This window comes from Camelus bactrianus, chromosome 30 (genome assembly GCF_048773025.1).
Source record: "Camelus bactrianus isolate YW-2024 breed Bactrian camel chromosome 30, ASM4877302v1, whole genome shotgun sequence".
Lineage (NCBI taxonomy): Eukaryota > Metazoa > Chordata > Mammalia > Artiodactyla > Camelidae > Camelus > Camelus bactrianus.
In genome coordinates, this window is record NC_133568.1 from 14,346,408 (window position 1) to 14,370,846 (window position 24,439).

General features: G+C 35.3%; 1 protein-coding gene across 4 annotated transcripts; it reads left to right on the forward strand.

Moving 5' to 3' along the window:
• The first annotated feature begins 1,604 nt into the window (after positions 1-1,604).
• Positions 1,605-23,698, forward strand: POLI (DNA polymerase iota). Of its 4 annotated transcripts, none has more exons than XM_074355368.1 (12): positions 1,605-1,741; positions 3,190-3,312; positions 5,285-5,449; positions 8,149-8,301; positions 11,303-11,539; positions 13,077-13,255; positions 14,084-14,175; positions 16,438-16,568; positions 17,896-18,101; positions 19,696-20,451; positions 22,172-22,204; positions 22,862-23,698. In XM_074355368.1, the coding sequence occupies exons 1-12, from the start codon at positions 1,633-1,635 to the stop codon at positions 22,937-22,939; spliced, it is 2,262 nt and encodes a 753-aa protein (XP_074211469.1). In that variant the 5' UTR covers positions 1,605-1,632; the 3' UTR covers positions 22,940-23,698. The 4 variants fall into 4 exon arrangements, 3 of the variants coding, with proteins under 3 accessions (XP_074211469.1, XP_074211468.1, XP_074211470.1); XM_074355367.1 differs by having other exon boundaries at positions 1,618-1,780; XR_012503337.1 differs by having other exon boundaries at positions 1,618-1,780; positions 19,696-22,204.
• Positions 23,699-24,439: the final 741 nt, after the last annotated feature.

The window sequence follows — 24,439 nt, forward strand, 5'->3', positions numbered from 1 at the left end:
TTCAAAAATTATTAAGAATTTCAAGACAGCAACAGCAGAACATTAAACCAAGTGAGAAGCCTTTCTAAGTGTGAGGCTCTGTGTTACTGCACAGAGTCAGCCCTGCTTGCTCCCCTAGGGATTTCAAGTTTCCATTTGTCTATTTTTCTACTAAATTAAAAGCCACTTTTCAACTTGACAATTGACAGGGAAATGAGTTCAACTAACTAGAGGACCTGATTATGTGTGTTGTTTTTCAACACCGGTTCACTTTTAGTCAAGCTGTTGAACATTAGCAAGCTTATGTCTCTTATAAAGGAACTGTTTTAATTGGCTATGGTATTTCCTTGGTTTGTATCATTCTCAACATCGGGGAATTAAACCAAAACACCTTAGTTGTCTACAAGTAATTGAACCCTTGATGACAGCGAAAGAGACACTTAATTCAAAAGCACTTTATCAAAATTTTCCTAACAGCATTCACAAAGAAAGCAGCATAGCTTTAAATTGGCGTTTTAGATTTTAGACTGGAGACTTCCAGGGAACAGGTCCAAGAGTAAAATACTCAGAGGAAGACTTGGTCTCCAAATCACTGAGTCCCAGCTCTGCCTGTATTCCTTCTTTACAGAAGCATCAGCATGTGCTTTAATGGGTTTCCCAAAGTTTTCCTGTCCATTTCGTAAGAGCAGAATCCTGCATAAAACCCAAAATATTTGTGTGAAAATATATATATATATACAGACACAGAGAAATTTCTAAATTTTCTCTATTGGAAGAAATACACACACACACACACACACACACACACACACACACACACACACACAGAGGCACGCAAGGCATCTCAACAGAAGACAAAAGAAAATGAACACTTACTGAGCACCTTTGATCTTTCCATGTACCTGGTGTTTAATAAACACCGGAGTATTAAAGCGTATGTTACTTCTCATTCATTCATTTAATCTGAAGACACTCAACACAATTTTTCCTTCCTTCCTTCCTTTTTCCTTTCTCTCTCCCTCTCTCTCTCTCTCTTTTTTTTTTTACAGTGAAGAAACAGGCTCGGAGCCGTTATTTAACCTGCCCAAAGTCACAGTTAGCATTGGAGATTTTACCTGACTCCCAAGCTCATGTATCAAAATACTATTCAATTTAGACGATTAAAAATTCACGGGTCCAATCTGTCATAGTCTCTTTGAATCAAACAACAAACAAACAAAATGCAGCAAACTTTAACGTACTTGCTAATCATACTAGTTTCCACGGTCGCTTTGCTCTTACACTAATTTCTATCCTTTCCCTCACTCCCACAAATCATTCAGCGTCTAAGGGAACGATTTTGCTACCAGTTGATCAGGAGAACAGGCGGCCTTCTGAGTAAAGGTGAAAGGTGAACATTTGTGGTGTGAGATTAATTGAAGACCTCAAGATAAAAAATGAGCTGTTGGGACGACAGCTCCTCGTTCCCTGTCCCGCCTGGGCGAAGAGAACCTCCGCACGTGGGTCTGCAGGATTCCCAGCCGGCGCGTACCTCCCGGCCGCGGGCGGGGCAGCCCGGACTGCGCAGGCGCGAGGCCCGAAGCCCGGAGCAGCTTCCCTGGAGACCAGGCGGAAGCGGCCGGAAGCTGCGCTGCGGTTGGCCGCCGCCGCGGGATGGAGAAGCGGGGGGTGGAGCCCGAGCCGGAAGGCGGCCGCGACGAGGAAGAGGACGCGGCTCCAGCTATGGAACGGGCGGAGGAGGGGGTGGCCGGCGGCTCGCCGGGTGCGCGGGGGCTTGAGGAACCCGGCGGCCTCCCTTGTAGTAAATGAGCAGGGCGGGACGGGGCGGGGCGGGCGGACGCCCGGGGCGGCAGCGGCGGCGGCGGCCGTTGGGGTGCGACCGTCCCCGCCCCTCGCGGGTCCTTTCGTTTTCCCGGCTCCGCCGAGAGAGCTGCCCTCGAAGCCTGGTGTTTTTAAGCGAAGACCCCGGAAGGGGTGGATTTGCCCAGTAGGAGTGGGTGGGCGCGTCAGTTTGTTTGTGAAGGGTGCATTTATAATCCCTCAAACAGCCCAGTGAAAGCCGAAGAGGTAACCGGGCGCCTAATGGTTGCGGAAGCGCCCACTTGGCGGAGGTTGGGCCCGGCCTCAGCCCGGACGGGAAGCGATGGGTCTTATCGGAACCGAGGACGAGGCACGTCTGCAGTGGCCGCCTCTCCGGTGACCCTCTTCCAGCCTCTGGGCCCTGCATTGTACCGCTTCAACCCCGGGACCTGGGGCCAGGGCTCTCCTTCCCTGCTTCCACACCCCACCTCCTTTTAAAAACTTCTAAATTTTGAAATAATTTTAGACTTACGGAGAGATGAAAAGTATCTTACATCACCATGGAACATGTGTCGAAACTAAGAAGTTAACATTGGCATAATAACGATTAAAGGACAAGCTTTATTCAGATTTTACCAATTTTTTTTTCCGCAATTTTTTTTTCCTGCTCCAGGATCCAAACCAGAATAGCACATTGCATTTAGCCTACCTTATTTGTAATTGGTGTTAAGAGCAGGAATCTCCTCTGTCTTACCCGTCTACCCTCTCCCCCAAGACATGAACTGGCTTTTTAAAATCCAAGAGATACTTACTCGATCTTTAAATTTAGCAAGTATTTATTGGTAGTCTAGTATATGCCAAGTTCTGTTTTAGGTATTGGGTATTCAGCATTGAACCAGATAATCCTGATCTCGTATGGGAGCTAAATATAGTACACTGGGAACCATAGGTTCCGTCTTCTGCGTGTTGTATTTCAGATTACTTTTTCAATTTAAGGACACGCCACTTAGAATAATTACGTTGGTTGAAAATCAGTGTTTAAACTTTTCTACTCCTTCCAATTTACTCTAAGTTTTACTATAAACTTCCAAATGGTAGATTACCCCTTGCATCTTCCCTTATTGTTAAAAATTTTTCCCCCTAAACTTTATTACTATTCTGAAAAAACAAACAAACAAAAAAAACAGTAAACAAAGAAATGCTAAGTAAACCAGACCGAAGACCCTACTGTAGATGGAGTTTCTCATGTCTAATTTTCAGATTCTTTGACACATGTAATAAACCCAGGAAAAACTTTAAAAATTACTCTGTATTCTTTCTCAGTTACCATGTTTCAGGGATCTGGCAATTGCTCAGAGATGATAAGCAGCCTGAAAGTATTTTTGTATTTCTTTGCATAATTTGCTACAGTTCATGATCAAGTGGTACCCGCAGGAAGTTCTTCATCTAGAGTCATAGTACACGTGGATCTGGATTGCTTTTATGCACAAGTAGAAATGATCTCAAATCCAGAACTAAAGGACAAACCTTTAGGTAATTCTGGACTTTGATACTATTTTCATTGTATAATAGGATTCATTATTATGTTTATTATATTCTGATTTATTAATCATATTAGTAAATGTTGGAAGCAGTTTTGTGATGCTTTATAGACAATTATCTTTGCTTCACTACCAGGTGTTAACTTTATAAGCCTCGTTTAACAAATGGTGAATGTGACACGGTGGGTAGAGCCAGCCAAATAAGTGAACAGAAAGAACATAATAAACATTTAGTCGTTTTCTCAGTGTTTGAAATTTTACCACCACCTTACTTCAAGAACATCCTCTTGTATTAATTTTAATGGAAAATTTCATCTGTTCTCCCCATAACTCTTGAATTGTTGCGTAACATCTGACAAAACAGTTGAATTTTGAACAGAACCTAAAATATTAAGGCATATAGTACAAGCTTTCCATAAAAAACGTAAGTACCTTTTAAAATAAAAGGCAAAGAGAAATTTTACATTGAGGATTTACTTACTATTAAGTTGGCTTATTTTAACATTTCTTCTTATATCTTAAACTGGAAAAGTAAATTTATGAAAGTTTCTTTTATGCATGTAGTAAGGATTTATCTTTTAATATAAGCATAAAGAGCAATTTTATTCACCTGCTGCTCTGATGTCTACTTTGGTTCTGATAAATCCTAATTCAACCCAACCAAGCTGATTTATTAAAGAACAAAGGGATGACTGATTACTAGTTTTGCCAAGGTCAGTCTGGGATCTTTAAAATTTCCTAAGGGTGTCAAGGAGTGAGGATAAGGGGACCTAAATTTTCTCCTAAAGGTATTTGTAATTAGTAGCATTGTAACAAGGTGCTCTGTAAATAATGCTTAATAAAAAGGTATTGTGTAATTAAGATGCAGGAATGAATGATTACCAGGATGTGAGGGATGTGATGCTGAAAGTTTCTAGGAGAAAGTGAACATAGTCTTTCATTTGTACTTAGCAAACAAATGAGTACTTGGGCTGGTGACATAGTGCTGAGTCCTTATAATTCTGTGTTAAAAGACTTTTTTTCAGTTGAAGTTACTAATCTGATTTTTTATATAGTTAACTGATGAATCATAAATTATTACTTTTGACCCAGTGATTCTATTTTTGGGCATAAACATATCAAAAATAATGAAATAATGTTTCTTTGCCTGGTTTATAATATCAAAATTTTAGAAACAAAATGTCTTACATTAGGGGAATGGACATAACCTTTTCTTTCCCTCTACATGTTTGTGTTTTACATATTTTAGGTGAATGTTACTTTAATCGTGGTAAACAAGTAGTCAACTTGTGTAAAGAGAAAAGCAAATAATTTTAGCAGTTTTAAGCCACCAGTAAACTAGAAGTTTTAAAGTCTGTGCATGATCATAGTTTAATCCTTTCTGATAGGGGGCTCTTCATTCCACCCCACTGTCTAATCTTTTCTGCAGATTACTGTGAAGAACAGTTCAGTAATTAGAACGTTTACTGGGGGAGATCCCTAATAACTGCTGTAGGTTGGCAGCTGTAACAGAACCTTGCTTGAAATTCTTTAGAAAGTTACTCAGAAGATAAGGGAGGATGTCAAGCAGCCACCAGTTAATTGTACTCAGTTATTTTCATCTGCTTTTTTTTTTTTTTTTGGTAAAAGATGGTCTACAGTTATATATAAAGTTATATAGAGTTAATTTAGTATAACTTAGTTTGGTTTTCTACTGTCTGGAAAAAAACCCTAGAAGAATTTTATTTGTGCCTTTTTGCTGAAGACGCCCTAGAACTGTTGGTTTATGGTCGTTTTTGTTAAACCGTACTTCATAGGACTTTTATGAGTAGAGGCTATTTTTTTTTAACTGAGAGCTTTTTATTCTTATCTAAACAGATTGCATTACAACTTACATTTATAATATGGAATTGGTAAATTATATTTTAAGATGTTTCTTCAATCCTGTTCAGTTTTTCCATAAAACATTTTATTTTTTTTTACAGGGGTTCAGCAGAAATATTTGGTGGTTACCTGCAACTATGAAGCTAGGAAGCTTGGAGTTAAGAAACTTATGAATGTCAGAGATGCTAAAGAAAAGTGTCCACAGCTAGTATTGATTAATGGAGAAGACTTGACTCGTTACAGAGAGATGTCATATAAGGTTACAGGTACAGATTATGGGCAATGTAGTTTCAGCATTAATTTTTATATAGGGTGCTTGTTAACTACATGAATCTTTTAATAAATATAAAATGCCATAAGTTAGTTCCTTTTTACTTTGGTCTTTCCCACTTTAAAAAAACATTTACATGAGGATGACTTAATATGAATAATGGTGACAAAAAATGTATAGTTGGAATTTGAACTCTGTAATGACTGGTGTTTTTATAAATATGAGAAAATATTTTAAAAATTTAAAGGAGAAAATGGGAGAAGATATACCAAAGAAAACCAGATATTTTAAATTTTTAATTTAAATGTCAAGTTTAAATGAATTATGAAGAAATATGCTGTACTCTAATGCACTAATGGTTGTTGAGAGAGGCTTCAGTAATGTTTAACATAATTAAAAACTGGTTAGGAACTATTAGCAAAGATAATGGGTATATTAGTATTTTCTAAGATTTTCTATATATTTTAGCATGACAGATAAACTCCCCCTTACTAAGGTTCAGGTTTGAATCTTAGTGTTTTAGTAAATTACAGGAAAAGTGAAACCACATTTGTACTGGCATGTGGCAAGTAGATACAATTTTAAAATGTATAAGAATCAGCTTTTTATTTATATTTTTGCTATTATGTTTATTTGTTCTTTTGTTATTTGTAGCAGTTAAGTATCCAGAAGTTCTTGACAATTACCAAGAAAAAGAAATTCAGGAGAAATGGACAAAGGATATGAGTAGGCAGTTGACAAAAAGAGCAAACCCAATGTCCAACAATATAGAAAAAGAATGCTCAAATTCATTAGCGCTAAGGAAATCTGAATTATTTTTACATCCATCATACTTGTAAAAAAATTAAGAATGTGAGAAAAAGTAGAAACAAAGTATTACAGCCTTTTTTAAGCAATCTGGAAACATTTTTTGAAATTAAAGATACATACTATATTCTTTAACCCAGTAGTATCACTGCTGAGGGTTTATCTAATAGAAATAAAATAATGAGATATGTAGGAAAATGTTAATTGTAGCATGGTTCATAATTTTAGCATGGAATGAAAACAAATGCTCATCAGGATGAGAATGGCTAAATAAACCGACTTCTCTAGGATGGACTATTATATGGCCATTAAAAAGAATAGCTTTGGTGCTGTACTATTTGACTCATAGAAATATGTCTTGTCGTTAAGTGAATAAAAGGCAAGATGCAGAAACGTGTATCGAGTTTTCTGATACTAAGCTGCATTTATCTCAGACCTGTTTATGATGTATAACCTTACTATTTCATATTTTCTACAGTATATATACATTTTTGTCTAGATAGCTTTTTTCTCTAATTACAGACTCCTCTCTTTGGCCTTGTGTAATCATATGTTTAATAAATGCATCTTGATTATGACGTTGACAAAAAGAGGTTAACTTTGGGAGTGGGATAAGTGATTTATTCCTGTGACCTAGTAATAGAACCAATAGGATCAATCACTATTCAGTGATCCACCAGCTTTGTACGTGATTCTCTATTTAACTTGCTTTTCAGCTTAGTACTTAAAACCTTGTCCTTTATTTTTATTATATAGTATTGTTTTGATAAACTTTTATTTTCTATCTGTTACTGCTGGATATCAGGTATATACTTTTGGGGGAAAAAAATAGAAATTGATGAGGGAAATTCAAAAGGATCCTTTTATGTTGTCGGACACACTCAGTATTCCTCAGAGTAGATAAATGGTTTTGTCTAGGAGGGTCGGACGTGATTTTCTGGTGGTTACCAGATCAAGTTGTTATATTTATTGTTTTCCCCTGGTGTTGTCAGTGTTGGCATCAATAAAACAGAACGTATTTCTAGTATTTGTGTAAAAAAGTCACCTCTGTGGAATGACATAGGTCTTTGGTTTCTGAGCTTTCATATCATAAGACTTTAAGAACCTATGCATTTTTATATAATGAGGCTAATAATTTGTTCTCTGCCATCCAGCTAGTATCAATAGGTGATTCAGAGAGAAGTGAGAATTTTTCTCAGTGATTTCAAAGTTACTACTTTTAATCCTAAAAATGAGAATTGATAAGTCTTTTTGAACTTATTTCAAATTTTGGTTCAGTTTAATTTAGTAAACATTTGACTTAAGCACTAGGTACTGTGCTTGATGCTGGACATTCAAATACATGTAAGTCATGGTCTATCTCTGCCCGTAAGGAATGAGCTGAAGGGTGACAAATCAAAATACTGCATTGTAATGTATTTTGAAAATTAAATGACTTTTCTTTTTGACTCAGTATTAATTGGAAATTTAAAATTTTATTTTGTTTTGCCTCTTAAAAATTATCGTGAAGAATATAGCTAGAATATATTACTTGTTTTCACTTTTCTAAGCAGACTATAATTTCTTCTTTGACCTACGGCTTTGATATTTAATGTACTACAGCTAAAAAAATTACAGGTGTAGGAGATGGAGCTAAATATATTGTGATGAGTATCTGCCCAGGAAATGTTATTATTGGACTTATTTTGTTGGAAAATACTGCCTTTACTCAGAATGTGATGCAGAAAAAAAAAATCCCAGTTAACTGAAGACCTTATTAAAGATATTGTGGAACTGTGAATATATGTAAAATCTTTAACATATTTTGTTATTTTTTAAATATAAAAGAGTTAAATCTATTCTAGTTATAATCAGTTACATCTCTGCTCCAATATTATTTTAATTTAGAGTTATTGGAAGAATTTAGTCCAGTTGTTGAGAGACTTGGGTTCGATGAAAATTTTGTGGATCTCACAGAAATGGTGGGGAAGAGACTACAGCAGCTTCAAAGTGACGAGATTGCAGCACTGACTGTGTCTGGTCATGTGTACAATAATCAGGGTAAGTGGGTTCTTATTCATTCTATTTAGTAACTAGAAATATCTACATTTCTTAATGTTCAATCAGTTCAATGCGGTGACAGTGTCTTTCTGAAAGTTTTATGGCTTTTGTTGGTGGTATAGCCATACTTTGGTAATCTAAGAGAACAAAAATTAGATAGTGCTTTTCCATAGTAAATAGGCAGAAAATGAGATTTTGATGACATGTAGCTCTGTGCTTTGTGCACTTCTCATTTCTCTGACACAGTCCTGTGTTACCATTTTTAAAAATGGTATTTTCAAAGGTGTCATACTTCTTTAGGTGATCCTGAAGTTACAGGAATTGGCTTTTTAGAGTAATTTTTTATTCTCCTAAAACCATTTTTAAGCAAACTTTTAGGTAGACTAAATTTGCCTTTGTTGCCTCTTTCACTTGTTCCCTTCTATTCCCCCAAAGCACCAAGGCCCCGCTTTGCCTTCTAACTTCCCAAGTTACCCCTTGTGGAAGCTTGTCCAGGCCTACCTGCCATCTTTTGCAAGCTCAGTCATTTTTATCAGTTCAATTATTTTTGCCAACTCTTAGCAAGAGAGGCAAGCTACTCTGCTTTTGTGTAAGACTTGCCCTGACCTACCTGCACCTTGGTCTCAGCCAGCACATGCTTCCTCTTACCCCCTTTTTTGAGAGCTGGTGTCATCAATCTTCAGTCACTCTCCACTTCCCTGATATTAAGAAGAAAAGGATAGAGCTACAGTTCTCTCTTAGAAGAAGATATGAAGCTTTTCATGTGTCTTTTTACCTGTGGCTCCTTTGTCACTTTCAAGGTCTAGGTAGTAATAAGGTTCCAAATACGTTTCTGTATAATTTTTAAAGCAAACTTGGATTCTGTTGGCTAGAACATATTATAGAGAGCTAGCTTTTACATCCTAAAACATCTAATTCTTTATGAAATCTTTGTCCTTCCCATAAAATTAAAAAAATTTTTTTTCAAACCTGCAGAAAAGTTGACAGAACAGTACAGTGAGAACAGTCTTTATGCCCCTCCTTGTAGATTCACGTGTTGTTGTCATTTTGCCACATTTGCTTTATCTTGCTCTGTTTATAGATTTGGTTGATAGATTGATGAGCTATTTGAAAGTAAATTACAGATATCACGACACTTCAAACCACCAACACCATACATAAAAATAAACTCAGAATGGCTTAAAGACTTAAACATAAGACAAGACACTATAAACCTCTTAGAAGAAAACATAGGCAAAACATTATTTCACATACATCTCAGCAGTGTTCTCCTAGAGCAGCCTACCCAGGCAATAGAAATAAAAGCAAAAATAAACAAATGGGACCTAATTAAACTTACAAGCTTTTGCACAGCAAAGGAAACCATAAGAAAACAAAAAGACAACCTACGGAATGGGAGAAAATATTTGCAAATGATGAGACTGACAGGAGCTTAATTTCCAGAATATATAAACAGCTCATACAACTTAGTAATAAAAAGCAAACAACCCAATCCAAAAATGGGCAGAAGACCTAAATAAGCAATTTTCCAATGCAGACATACAAATGACCAGTAGGCACATGAAAAATTGCTAATTATCAGAGAAATGCAAATCAAAACTACAATGAGTATCACCTCACACCTGTCAGAATGGCCATCATTCAAAAGTCCACTAATGATAAATGGTGGAGAGGGTGTAGAGAAAAGGGGACCCTCCTACACTGCTGGTGGGAATGTAATTTGGTACAGGCAATATGGAAAATAGTATGGAGATTTCTCAAAAAACTTAAAATAGACTTACCATATGATCCAGCAATCCCACTCCTGGGCATATATCCAGAGGGAACTTTAATTCATAAAGATACATGGACCCCAGTGTTCATAGCAGCACTATTTACAATAGCCAAGACATGGAAACAACCTAAATGTCCATTGACAGATGACTGGATAAAGATGTATATTTCTACCATGGAATACTACTAAGCCATAAAAAAGAATAAAATAATGCCATTTGCAGCAACATGGATGGACCTGGAAATTGTCATTCTAGTGAAGTAAGCCAGAAAGAAAGAAAAGTACCATATGATATCACTCATATGTGGAATCTAAAAAAAAAGACAAACGAACTTATTTACAAAACAGAAACAGACTCACAGACACAGAAAACAAACTTAGGGTTATCAAAGGGACAGTGGAGTAGGGAGGGATAAATTAGGTGTTTGGGATTAGCAGATAGTAACTAATATATATAAATTAGATAAACAAGTTTATACTGTATAGCACGGGGAACTATATTCAATATCTTGTAGTAACCTGTAATGGAAAAGAACATGAAAATGAATATATGTATGTATATGTATGACTGAACTATTATGCTGTACACCAGAAATTGACACATTGTATACTGACTATATTTCATTTAAAAAAAAAGAAAGTAAATTACAGATGTCATGACACTTCAAATGTAAATAAATACTCCTGAGTTAACAGCTGTCTTACATAACTCTAATATCATTTTCATACCTAAGAAAATTTGTTTCTGCATAATTTCCCTACATTTTTAATAAAAGTTCTCTTAAACTATATACAAATCCAAAATTGTTTTCAGTAGCACATAACACTAGTGTGTAAAGTTTAGATTCAGCTCTTTAAAGCTGTAATGTTTTCTCATTAATGTAATACTTTCATTTTTATGATTACTTGCAGGTAAACATAAATAAAAATTCTACTAATGCCAGTAGGAGTTTTTTATGAGAGATCAGCTTTCGTAATCTGTTAATCATTAAGCGCTGCCAGTGTGCACTGACTGTCACAGGTCCTTGGAAACCATTTGCAGTAGTTACTTACTTCACAGAATTCCTGTGAAGACCCAAAGAGATGAGTTAAGTGGGTGGCAGGATCGTGATGCTGAGGGGTGGAGTTGGGTGAAAATTATGCCTTTTATCTTTTTACAACTCATTTGTGAAAAGGAAAATTAAAACTTTTGATGGTGGCTTTTAACCAAATTGGCTGTTTTTATAGCTGTAAACCTGCGTGACCTCTTGCACGTCAGACTGCTGGTTGGATCTCAGATTGCAGCAGAGATGCGGGAAGCCATGTACATTCAGCTGGGTCTCACTGGCTGCGCTGGAGTGGCTTCTAATAAATTATTGGCAAAATTAGTTTCTGGTGTCTTTAAACCAAATCAACAAACAGTCTTATTACCTGAAAGTTCTCAAGATCTCATTCATAGTTTGAACCACATAAAGGAAATCCCTGGTAAGACAAATATATTTGGTTTTATTGTATTTCTTTAAGTTTAAAAACTACAGATACACGTAATTAATTCTTTGAGTCTGTGTACTTGGCTCCTGATAAAAACCCAAAAAGCTGATGTTTTCTGAAAGGAATCTATATGAGGAAATATATGAAAGTGCTTTTATAGTCTCACCTGCTTTTGTGTAGTTTGAACATGATCATGAATGTTATAACCTGGAAACACACGGTCCTTTATTGTTAGTCTCTGGTTCATGCTCTTAGACTGTACATCAGGTCTAGAGAGGGGAGTTGGTCTTACACTAATTCTGTTTTGGGATTATATATAAAACATTAGGGTGACAAAGGGCTTTCCAAAACATCTACGTCAACTTTTTATTTTGAAGATGAAAAAACTGATTTTCTTGAGGGGTTCTGTGGCCTATTCAGGTCATGGGGCAAGTTTGTATCTTTGAAGGCCAAATACTTATGTTTTCATAGACCATCAATAATGGCTATGTTAAACTTCGCTTCTGTGGCGTTGCTGGGGATTAAGATGTTATAATAGGGTTCTGGGGAAGTGAATTTCTAAGACAACTGAAGCTTAATGTTTAGATGTCATGACTTTACTTTTTTAACCCATGTAACCCATGTTTGGATTCCAAAATGTGTTAAACACTGCCTTGCCTTCCTTAATTTGGTATAATAGTTAAGTTAAAGGTTTTTGGATGACTCTGAATCTGCATTCTGAAGAATAATCACTATGTCAAGTTATAATAAATTGAGGACTGTGTATTACTCGGCTTTACTTGAATTCTTGTTTTCGTTTTTTTACAGACTTTCTCTTTTCTTATTGCCAAATTACCAGCCCTTTTTTTTCAGTTGTGAAAATGTCTGTCACTTCACTTAATAATCCCCCTACACACCCATTGCCTTTGATTCTTTTACTGTGCAAGGCAAACAGACAACTGTAGAATTATTTTTTTTAAATGAAAGGAGTAAAGGGGCACTAAATTGCCTGAGCAATTTTCCTGTGATAACGTGTGGCTGAGTTGTAGCGTAAGAACTTTGTGATAGGAGTTTTGCTGATGAGAAGATTTGTTTGTTCTTCTTCTGGCTTGAAGTTGTATTTGGGATGGTTACTGTCTCCAGATATAAATGTGTAGTATTGTATATAGGAATCTGTCATGTTAGCTAATCATTAGCACATGGTAATTAATTTTAATTGCTCTAGTGACAGTCTTTCTTTACATGAATAATAACTTCAGTACTTCTGCAATGTTATATAACAAATGGTAAAAATTTCATTTTATCAAGACAGCATTTATTGGTTGTCTGTTCACTATATTATACTAGAGTTGGTAGGTTTTCAAGATGGTCCATAACTCAGAGGCCTTGAGCAGCAGAATAACCAAATTTTTCATAAAGTTTAATCTTAGCAAAATATCAATTATGCTATCAAAAGATGTGGTTGATGTATCTATATAATATATAATATTTTAATTAGCCAGTTTTAAGGAGAAAAGCTACTGTAACACCACGTGCATCTCTTTTTGCTCAGGTATTGGGTATAAAACTGCCAAACGTCTGGAAGCACTGGGTATCAGTAATGTGCGTGATCTTCAGACTTTTTCATCCAAAATATTAGAAAAGGAATTAGGAATTTCAGTTGCTCAGCGTATCCAGAAGCTCAGTCTTGGAGAGGACCACTCTCCTGTGACGCCCTCAGGGCCACCTCAGGTACATGATGGTGGTATTTATTTTGATTGAGTACTGGTTGTCACATTATTTGAGATAAAGATTTCTAGTTTTACTGCTCTGCTCTGTCTATTTTAGTTTGCTTATTAGGTTAGTACATGTTCCCTTCCCTATGAGAATGCTATTCATTGTGTTAGATTAATAAATAGTCTTACACTGACTCTAAGAGTTAGTATTTAAATCTCAAGTTAGCCACTTTGATTGAATGCCACTTAATTATATAGGAGGCAAAACGTTTTAATTTTTAAAAATCTTATTTTTGGATTAGTGTAATGATTTAGGAAATGAAGAAAGGTGTAATCATCCAGGTAACACTGAGTGACTTTTTCCTGTGTGACAGGCACTTTACTAAGTGCTTTATACAAATTATCCCATTAAATCTTCAAAACAAACCTTCCAGGTAGGTAGTACTGTCATTTGTTAAAATTTTTTCCCTCCCTCATTCCCTCTTCCTCCTGTTATTTTTTTTTTTTTTAAGATGAAGATACTGTACTTTAGAAAGATTAAATCACTTGCCCAAGGTGAAGCTCAGATTCAAGTCCTAGGGGATTAAGAGCCTCACTGTAATCTCAAAGTAAAGCTTGGAGTTGATACTAGAGCTTTGTAATTTTCTTGACTTCCAGTGTACTTTCTAGTGGAGTGCAATAACTTGCAGGTAAAAAGATTTAATATAAAAGTGAACTAAATGGCTCAAACTAAGCACAAGAGGTGAGTTAGTAAAGGCTGCTGAATATTTATTTGACATAAACACTGATAATTGGATATGCTTATTTGGGTTTATAATAATCCTTGTTTGTGCTTCTTTGGTAGTCCTTTAGTGAAGAAGATTCACTTAAAAAATGTTCATCAGAAATTGAAGCTAAAAATAAGATTGAAGAACTACTTGCTAGTCTTTTAAACAGGTGATTTTTGCATTTTGCATGTCATCTTACAGATTGTTTATAGTACATGGAAGGAATACTTGCTGCTCTGTTTCGGAACTTACTGTTTAACTGGAGACTAAACATCTAAAGATAGATGATTTCTCACTGAACTTCTCTACTTCATAGAGAATAGCAAAGATAGTGACAGATGCTCTTAACTAAATTTAATTCATCTATCTCCACTAGTCTTAATTTTCATAACATTATGGTTGACTGCAGTTCTTAAACTGCTGATTGTTACCAAAGGGAGTTTCATGGGTACCTCCAGAATTTCTACATCTATAAATTCATGATGGTTGAGGGAAGGAAATTATTAAGAGCAACAGTGATGGAAAAAGCAGAAGAACCCTTTTATGTCCTGTGCCTCAGACTATGAAAGAAAATGGAGCCAATGAATGGAATGGCTAAATGGGACTGTGTGAGCAGTGAGTGACTGTGGCTATGTGCAGGCTTAGTGGTCTGTAAGTACTTGAAGGGTGTCAGTTGCGGTTTAAGGGTATACGAACAGCATTGCATAAACTGAACAAGACCTTTAGGTTTCCGATGCTCCTTTGCCACCCTGTATCTATTTCCCAGGTGTCAGAGGTCTAACAGTTTTGGGTAGGTGTGCTTCTGCAGTGATGTTAGGATGGCTACTGTGACTAGAGAAAATGGTTTTTGGATGACTCCAGCTTTCAGAAAACTGATGAAGTGAAATTTCCTACAACTTTGCCATCACATTTGTGGCGGTTCTCATGTGTTGAGCAGCACCATGCAGCTCACCGTTTGCTGCATGCAGCTGGCTGGCTCTATGACCCAGCTTCAGTGATATGACTCAGCCTGGGCCTGGGAGTATGCTAGTGAAACTGGGTCATTTGCTTTGCTTCAGCTAAATGTAAGACTACTGTGAATGCCTGGCCATTGGAAACAGTTCTGCACATGGAGAAACCATGAGAAGTTTGTTTTATAGGTTCTCTTATTTGAAGAATCAACCCAGAAATGAGGCTAGATGCTCTAAAACCTGTGAAATACCAACTATTAACCATTTCTCCTTATCTCTGCTTGCCATTCCCTCTTCCACACAGTGGCCCCTTATTTAGTGACTGAGATATTTAATACCGTCTAAGTGACTGGCAAAAAGAATAATTGTGTATGTGTGAATGATCTAGAGCATATGATGATTAATACTATAGGTATGTAAGAGGTATAAAATCATATACTTTTTAATCCATTCTCTAGGCACTGGTTTTAAGATTGCTTCGAGTATAACCTTTTTCTAGTATGTTTTAATTAGTAATAGGAACCAAATCATACTCTTTGAATTGAGTATTAACTTAATAGAACAAGTTTAACTGGAGGATATTTAAACTAGTAACATGTTTACAGGAACCATTTAAGATATTTTATTATCTTAGCAAAGCAGGAGTCAACAGGTTTTGTGATAAAGCAATAAGAAAATAGTTATTTACTATAAAATTATATTTTATAATTCAAAATCAATTTGAGTATGTTTAATAATATTTGTATTTTATGTTTGTGATTTTTTAATCCATAGCCATACATATAGGAAGGAAAATGTTATTCTTTGGTGACATTTATTTTCTCTACTAATTACATTTTCTACTTTTTAAGTGAATTTTCTGTTTTTGTTTTCAACACCCAAACTAAGACCATTTGGCTGGAATGCTTTTTAAGATGCATGGACATTTTCTTAACTTCCTAAATATAGTATATAATTGATCTTTCACATTATTGCTGTGATATGCCATATAATGGTGATACTACTGACTCCTTTGGATCTATTTGAGGGGTGTGCTTTTTGACAAAAATAATCTCATTAAATTTTTTTGGTAATTTTTTTGTGTAAAAATGTCATTTTTTATATATTTGCTTCTGTCAGTGAATGATTCTCAGGTTCTTAAATTTCCTGATTTTAAAATGTTGCTTTTAGTTATGATTTGAATTTGGAATATAAAATGGCTTGTTATAATTATATCTTATTTCTGTTCTTTTTCTGATAGCACTCAATTCTGAGTGAGGCCTGAGAGCTTACATTTAAAAGTTAAGACCTTTAGTGCCTAGACTTTGTGAAATTTACTTGGGCTGTTCAGGGACCTTTACTGCCTAGTTATCAGCTGTCTTTATAATTGTTAGTTACTAAATCTTGCACCTTCAGATAAATGAGGTATATTAGACCATTTAGAAAAATCTTTAGATAATATTTTTTCTAATTCCTTGTTTCCTCTTTCTCTTTATTTTTAGAGTCTGCCAAGATGGAAGGAAGCCACATACAGTAAGGTTAATAATCCGTCGGTATTCATCTGAGAAGCACTGTAGCCGTGAGAGTCGGCAGTGCCCTATTCCATCCCACGTGATTCAGAAGTTAGGGACAGGTAATGGGCTAATTTTCTGATAACTTAGTTAGCAGGTTGAACTCTTAATAAAACAGACTTTGAGTTAGAAATACGATCCAAAGATGGGTAGTCTTCACAGGGTGTTAGTGAGCTATTAAATACGTTTGTTCTGTTAGGAATTTTCACTAGAAAACCTTGTATTGTAGCAACTCTGGATTTGGACTTTTTCCCTATGGGCTTTTTTTCCTCTTTTCTTTGTAACTTGTCTGTACTTAAGATGCAAAATCTACCTCCCCTGTGATATGTTTCTCGTGATTTCTCTGCTCAGCTTTTTTTTTTTTTTTAATTTAAATTAAAAATTTTTATTTTGGCTTCCTTAGGAGGTTTCCCCTGTGTCTGCACGGTTTGGTGGTTAGACAATAATTGGTCAAAGGTTTGCTCAGATGCTGCAGCCTGGAAGGCTTTCATCTCCGTTAGCAGATACATACATGGGTTGAAGAGCACTTTCAAAATTTAGGCCATTTTCAAGTCTGCTTGGCTTTTGTTTTCTGCTGGGCCCTCTTGCACGCCCCTGGTATGCTTGTTGCCTTTCTAGTTGGAGACGTGTGGGGAGCCTGGGCCCTCTCTGTGCGTGCAGCCTCTCAGTCGGCGTGGGTGCTGAGGAGGGCTTATGTGGGCCCTCCATGAGTCTCTCATTCCCAGGTCTCCTGGTTAAACTCATGGCCGGTCCACTGATCTTTCACTCATCCCAGCCACAGCTGCAACCCTGGGCTCCACAGCTATGCGATTTCACTTGTTTCCTACCAAGTTTGTTCATTTTTCTGGCAACACTGCTGGGTGTGGGCTTTTGTTCTCTGCCTCAAATCAGGTCAGTCCTTTCTGGCAGCAAAGATGCTGGTTTTCACAGCCAGCCTCACCCTGGTAAAATGACTGAGCCAACTGCACTGGGTAAATGGGAGAAATGACTCCAGCCAGTACGGCTGCTGTCCTCACTTTATTACCTAAGTTCTAGCAGCTTTTCATAAATCAGTGCTTCTCACTTTATTTGCCTTTGATTCATTCCAGAATCTCAAAATGGTTATTTATTTTTACCATTTTCTTCAGTTATATTATAGCTTTATGGGGAGATTTTTCTGACCTCAGCGTTCTTCCATAACTTAAAGTCCTGTATTTCAAATCTGAAAACTCGTTTAGCACTTAGTACTGATGCTGAGATGTCCTGGTTCATTCAGTACATGTCAAGTTGTCCCAGTGATACCATTTAGGATTTTAATTTCTTAATCTAAGCAATATAAAGTACATTAATCTCTTAATATTAATTATGATATAATATGTTTATATATTGTCTTCTGAACACTTTATTTAGGAAATTATGATGTGATGACCCCAATGGTTGATATACTTATGAAACTGTTTCGAAATATGGTGAATGTGAAGATGCCATTTCATCTTACCCTTTTAAGTGTGTGCTTCTGTAACCTTAAAGCATTAAATACTGCAAAGAAAGGGACTATTGATTATTACTTAACACCATCACTATCAACAACTTCACGCTCTGGCAAGCGTAGTTTTGTAAGTACATTATCACTGGATTTGTATGGTTAAATTACAAATATAAGTTTGTGTTTAACTGATATAATTTAGAGATTCTTTTGGGTGATAAGATTTGAATGACTGACTTGTACATAGTACCTTTCATATTATGGTTACTACTGCTAAGTATATTGTACTGTGATCTAAGAAGGAAACATAAGCATCACTGGATAAAAGAGAAAACCTTTATGGAGTTCTCTGTAAACATTTTATAACAGTATATAGGAATATGATGATTAGCTCCTAAGAAAATATTTTCAAATGCTGGAAATCAAATTTTGTTGTGTGTTAATTTATACATAAGCTACCAGCAACCCCTCCCCCCAGTGTTTTTGTTGAAGTATTTAAATTTTCTTGGTTTTGAAATTATACTGAATTCTGGTAGCTGTATTGATAGATGATGGCTGTTCATTTTACAATTGTAGAAATTAAGAGTATGGTAATAGAGAGACAGAGGCCAGTCATATTTTCAAATACTAAAACAAAATGCTGTATTTATGGCCACTTGGCAAACTATTTTTTACTAAGTGTGGAATGCTTTAAAAAATAATCTTTTCCTAAATTTTTATGCCTACAATTAATTCTTAATTTAAAATGTTTTTATTATTTTATTTTTATTGTTATAATCAGTCAATATAATTTTGGTAATATTTTCATTTACATTGAAACTTAAAATGAGAACAGAATAGTGTTATGGGAATAATCAATTAGTGCCCTCCTCAAGTTACTTTTTAAATTATTCTATTTATTAACTGAAATTTTTAAAGATGTTCACTTCTTTCTTTTTAATTAATTTGTAGAATGAGAATTAAAGGTCTTATATTCACAGTAGTATTAGAGAGGTAAACATAAGTGAAAGTACCTTGGATATGTCTGGCATACAGTAGGTGTTCAATAGATACAGTGGCCCCAAACTCTTCTCCTTTTACTTTTTTGAAGTTACTATTGTGTTGATGTTTCCTGAATTGTATTTGACTGTCTATATATTTTTGTGGTGCTTCAAACTGAAGGGAAAATATAAGTGAAAAAATTATGCAAATTAAGATGGAAGGCATTTTAAAATTTGTATTTCATGTAAATATGAAAGAGTGTTAGATCTTACAATGATATTGGATTTTTGTCATAAAAGTATTTTTTTCTTTCAGTTAAATGTTACAATTCAAAGTAGGGAATTTTAGAAAACCAGCCCTTGATGCTATCTGTGCATATACATGTATTTTAGATACCCTTGGTAAATTGTTTACTTTTATAGGCCACCATTCTTTTATTCACAGAATTGGAAATTTGAATACATGACTGTTAAGATCCTTTCGAGGCCTCTGGATACATATTCTGGCTTAGTACTGTCTAGGAAGAAATCCTCTTCCTGGAATAGTGAGTAAAGATCCACACGATAGTGTGACGGATTTTGGTGGATTAATCATTTCTAGTTGTTTGGAACCTGCCAGAAGGATTGCGGTTATGAGCCAGATAGAATCATGTTGGTTGGATAATTGCTATAGTCACACTTCAGCAGCATGTATATTTAAAGGGTATCAGGTATCTAAATTATTCTGTTATCTTTATGTTCTAGAAAATGAAAGACACTCATATGGAGGATTTTTCCAAAGACAAAGAAACAAATTGGGATTTTCTACCAACTGGAAGAATTGAGAGTACAAGAACTGGGGAATCTCCACCAGATACTACAAAGTTTTCTAGAGAAAAAGACAGTAATGAATTCCCACTCTTGTCACTTCCTGAGGGTATTGACCAAGAAGTCTTTAAGCAGCTTCCAGTAGATATTCAAGAAGAAATCCTTTCTGGGAAATCTAAAGAAAAAGTTCAAGGGAAAGGAAGTTCGAGTTGTCCATTACATGCTTCTAGAGGAATATTATCTTTTTTTTCTACAAAACAAATGCAAGATGGCTCTTTAAATCCTAGAGAGCGTTTATCCAATAGCAAACAGATATCCTCTGTATCTCCCTGTGAACCAGGAACATCAGGTGTAAGTAGCAGTAGTTCCTCTTACCTGTCTAGCCCAAAGGATTATTCACATTATTTAGACAGTAGCTTAAAAGATGAACGAATGAGTCAAGGACCGAAAGAATCTCAAGGATTCCACTTTTCAAATACAAACCCTGCTGTATCTGTTTTCCATTCATTTCCAAATTTGCAGAGTGAGCAACTTTTCTCCAAAAACCGCATTACAGATAGCCATAAGCAACCGCTGGCAACAGTCTCTCATCATGAAGGACTTACAGAAAATAGAGAGCAAGATTCTACTGATGAGAAAATTACTTTTCCTTCTGACATTGATCCCGAAGTTTTCTATGAACTACCAGAAGAGGTACAAAAAGAACTGTTGGCTGATTGGAAGAGAACAGGATCAGATTTCCACACTACATAAATAAGCATGTTCAGAAAAAAGGGAAAGACCATTGTTCTCAGATTAGCAGTTTATTAAGCTCTTTTAAATTGAACACTAATAGATACTTTCAATAATGTAGAAATACAATATAAAATGTTCCATATCAAGCACAGTTATGGGAAGTAAATTCTGGCACAAAGCATAAAAATATAACAAGAAATAATGTAAACTATTACCTTCCTCATATTTCTAAAGCTATTTTATATTGCTTTTGAATAAAAAGAGTATCATGGTCAGTGTTAGTACATTTTCCATAGATTGTGGAAACACTGGGAGGAAGATATATATGCCTGTATATAAAAAATAAAATGGCCAAATCATTGCTATGCTATAGCAAAGAACAGGTTTTTTTTCTATGAAATACAGAATTGCTCAAGAAATTCACTCCTTTAGGAAATAGCCATGGGGAATTCTACTGCCAACTAACCTATTAAAAATGTATATGTCTTTGACTAAAGTACTATGTACATTTGATAAGTTGATTTTTTTTTTAATGCTGAAGCAGTGTGTTTTCAATTAATGCTTCTTAATACACCTAGAACCTACCATAATGCCTGGCACACAGAGTTGCTCAGTAAATACTGAATGAATAAATTGTGTGGCAGGGGTCCAGTGGGGACTTAGGCAGGAATGTATATGTTGTAAGGAACTAGAAAGACCTCTCCATACAGGTCAATTAAGGGAAGGATGACACCAGAATTGAAAGTGATAGGTCTTTAAGAATGTAAGGTAATAGAAGAAGTCCATTTCCTCTGGCCAGTCTGCAGGGTCTAAAAGCAGTGGGTTAGATGGTTTTGAATCTCCTCTACGTTTTTGTAGACGAAGATTTAGAGATGAGATTAAGGATGTCATACCCACAACAAATACACACAGTTACTAAATTGATGGGTATCCTCTTTCTCCTTTTGTTGTTGCGTTTGCCTTTTGCCTGCTGCATTAAACATCAGATACAAGATTGTGGGCACAGAGAATGTTTCTAGAACACACCAAAATATCCCTTAGCACTGATTTGGAGGCATTTTCTCAAGTTTATATCCTTCCGGGATGTAATCTAAAGAAAAGATAATAAAAATAAAAGTATACAAACACGAATGAAAGCAGCTTAAAGTTTCATTTAGGTAAGAACTTTTAGTTTTAGATTTCTTGAAATGTGAAAATTCCCTAACAAGGATTTTTAACAGGGAGTTTGGGGTTATCAAAGACAATAACTTGGAGCAAGAATATCAGAAATTACTCACCACGTAAATATTTAGCGCTCTGGATCAACGACTATAAAATTTTTTACATGTAGTATTCTGGTAAAGTTGTTAAACTCGTAGGGAAGCGTATATTACTTTTTCATATAATACATGTTTTAAAATTTTCTAAGAATCCTTGTAATTATTTCAGCCAGAAATCATTGGACAACTGGAAAGTTAAAAAAAAAGTTTAAGAAAATTAAACAGTTTGGGTCAGTTTAAAAAGAGAACATAAAGTAGTAGTTAAAAGTGTATTTTCTGAAGTGAGTAAAAGAGGTATATCACCAACTCTGCTGCTTAGTCTGTGGCCTCAAGTTAGTCTTTCAACATCTTTGTACCTCAGCATCTGACATATTATCTTTTATCTCTACTTTTAATAAAATCTTTTTTTCCCCTCTTAGGTGTTCCACAGATACACTGTAATGTTTGGAGATGTGAGTTTATTTTTATTTATTCTTGGCATAGGCTGGCTTCATGTATCTTTCAGTTCATTTTAGTTCTGTAGAATTTTTAACCACTAGCTCTTCAAATGTTGCTTCTCTATTCTTTTGGGACTCTGCACAAAGGTGGAATTTTTTACTCTTATCTTTCATGTCCCTTGCTCTCTCGTATTTTTCATCATCTTGTTTATCTTTGCTGCATTTTGGTTAATTTCATCAGCCTGTTTCTTATTTACTGATTAATTTTTCAGCAGTGTCTGATCTATTTAAAACATTAATAATGGTTTTAATTTTCAGTAATTACATTTTTCATTTGAGTATTTTTCTGATTCTCCTGTTTATTCATTAGTCTTTTGTAAGTCCATTTCTAATTTTATAATTTTTATAAATATTTCACATTCTCTTTCTTATCATTTCAATATTTTAAGACTTAGAAGTCTGAAGTTTTGGATTTGTTGTGTACCGTTTTGGCTTGTTTTCTTTAGTGCACGGCTGAGCGTAATCTGTGGGAAGACAAAAGACCTAACTTGGGTATGCTTCCCTTCAGATATGATTTGGTTTGCTTCCAGTGAGGCAGTACCAACCCACTGGCTCCACTGTATCCCCTTCAGCGTTTTTGGCTGAATGCAGTTGTCTTTGTCTTATTTTCAGCTCCCTAACCTTGCTACACTATCCGAAGATTTTATCTCCAGAGGTCGGCTGCAGGCTGCTATCTGCATTTGCCTTTAGGGTGAACTCCACCTTTCAGGTTTGCTTCTTGCCCGTACTTCCTGCTCCTTTCCTGCTTTTGTTTCAGCTCATTTTTTTTCCCCCTCTGTGTGAGTGTAGAGGGGTGGGACCTGGAAATTTCCCTTATATAGTACAACTCAGTGATGAATTAACAAGTCTGTTTTCTCCAGAATCTAATATTTTGTAGGGAGAACTCTTAAGATTGTCTGTCTCACCACAGTGCAGAAGTACAAGTCTGTTTGGATTTATTTTTCCCATCTTATTTTGTACTTTCTCTTTCTTTTTCTATGCTTTCTATGCTTCTTTCCCATCCTTATTCCTTTCCTGTCTTCTTTTTGAATTGGTTGAATTTTCTATTTTATACTTTCCTTCTACTGATTTGAAATTTAAACATCCTAAGTTTCTCATTACCCTTAAAAATTTAACAAACTTAACATCTAAAGATGGTAAATATCTGTACCCTTTTCCCAAACAACACAAAGATGTTAAAATATATTAATTTTAATCAAGTTCCTCTAGTTCTTTATATCAGCTCCAAATTCAGTATTATTAATATTTTATATAATTAATGTTTGGGTTTACCCATATGTTTATCTTTTTGGGAGGCTCACCTTTTTTTTTCTTGCATCTCAACATTCCTTCAAAGTATAATTATTTTAACTTTCTGCAACATGTCTTCAGAACTGTGGATTTAGAATTGACTTCTGTTGGACTGTTTTAAGATACTTAAAAAATAAAAGAAGTATTTTTATCTTTGGAGATTTGCAGTTTTTATTATACTTCTAAATATGTATTTCTTTTTATGTTTAGGATTTAGGTGCTTTCTGAATTTGCACATTTATGTCTTTCATCAAATCTGAGTTAATATCAATATAAGAAAATTTCTACTGTGAAATCTGTATACAGAAAAGTACAGAAATACATGGACATGTTAATGAGTAATTATAACTTATAAATATGTAACTATCCAGGTCAAGAAATAAAACATATCAAGTTAGAGATGTGCCAGAGTTTAGCTTTAGTCCTGGTATAGTATGTAGCCAAATTCAGTTACTTGGCTTTTGGGTGGCTAAATAATCAAGTACTTCAGCATCATCTGTGGCATCACCGAAATTGTGCATGAAATTTTCATGTGATTACGTAGGTTACCATCATATCTAATCAGTGTTAATAATGCCAGTCATAAAAATAAGGTATCACATTTAGATTATTAACGTGAGTATTCACTTTCAAATATAGTTAAGCATTCCAGGTGTAACCAAATTTCATCAAAGTATAAATTTGTAATTATTATTGCAAAGTAAAATGTTTCAGTAAGCAAACATTATGAAAGCTATAGAAATCAATTCAATTATTGAGTAGGGAAAGAGACTGACAGTTAATATGAATGTTGAGAGTGCAAATACTTGATAACTTTATGATGAACATATATTCTTTTTGAGTCAAAAAATGTGTGGCTATTTGTTTTGTGGCATTATTTTGTTACAGATAACTGCTACA

Coding starts and splice junctions, on each gene's coding strand:
- POLI (XM_074355367.1), top strand. CDS start 1,633: ATGGAGAAGCGGGGGGTGGAGCCCGAGCCGGAAGGCGGCCGCGACGAG. Junction 3,313..5,284: donor ACTAAAGGACAAACCTTTAG/GTAATTCTGGAC, acceptor TTTTTTTTACAG/GGGTTCAGCAGAAATATTTG. Junction 11,540..13,076: donor CCACATAAAGGAAATCCCTG/GTAAGACAAATA, acceptor CTTTTTGCTCAG/GTATTGGGTATAAAACTGCC.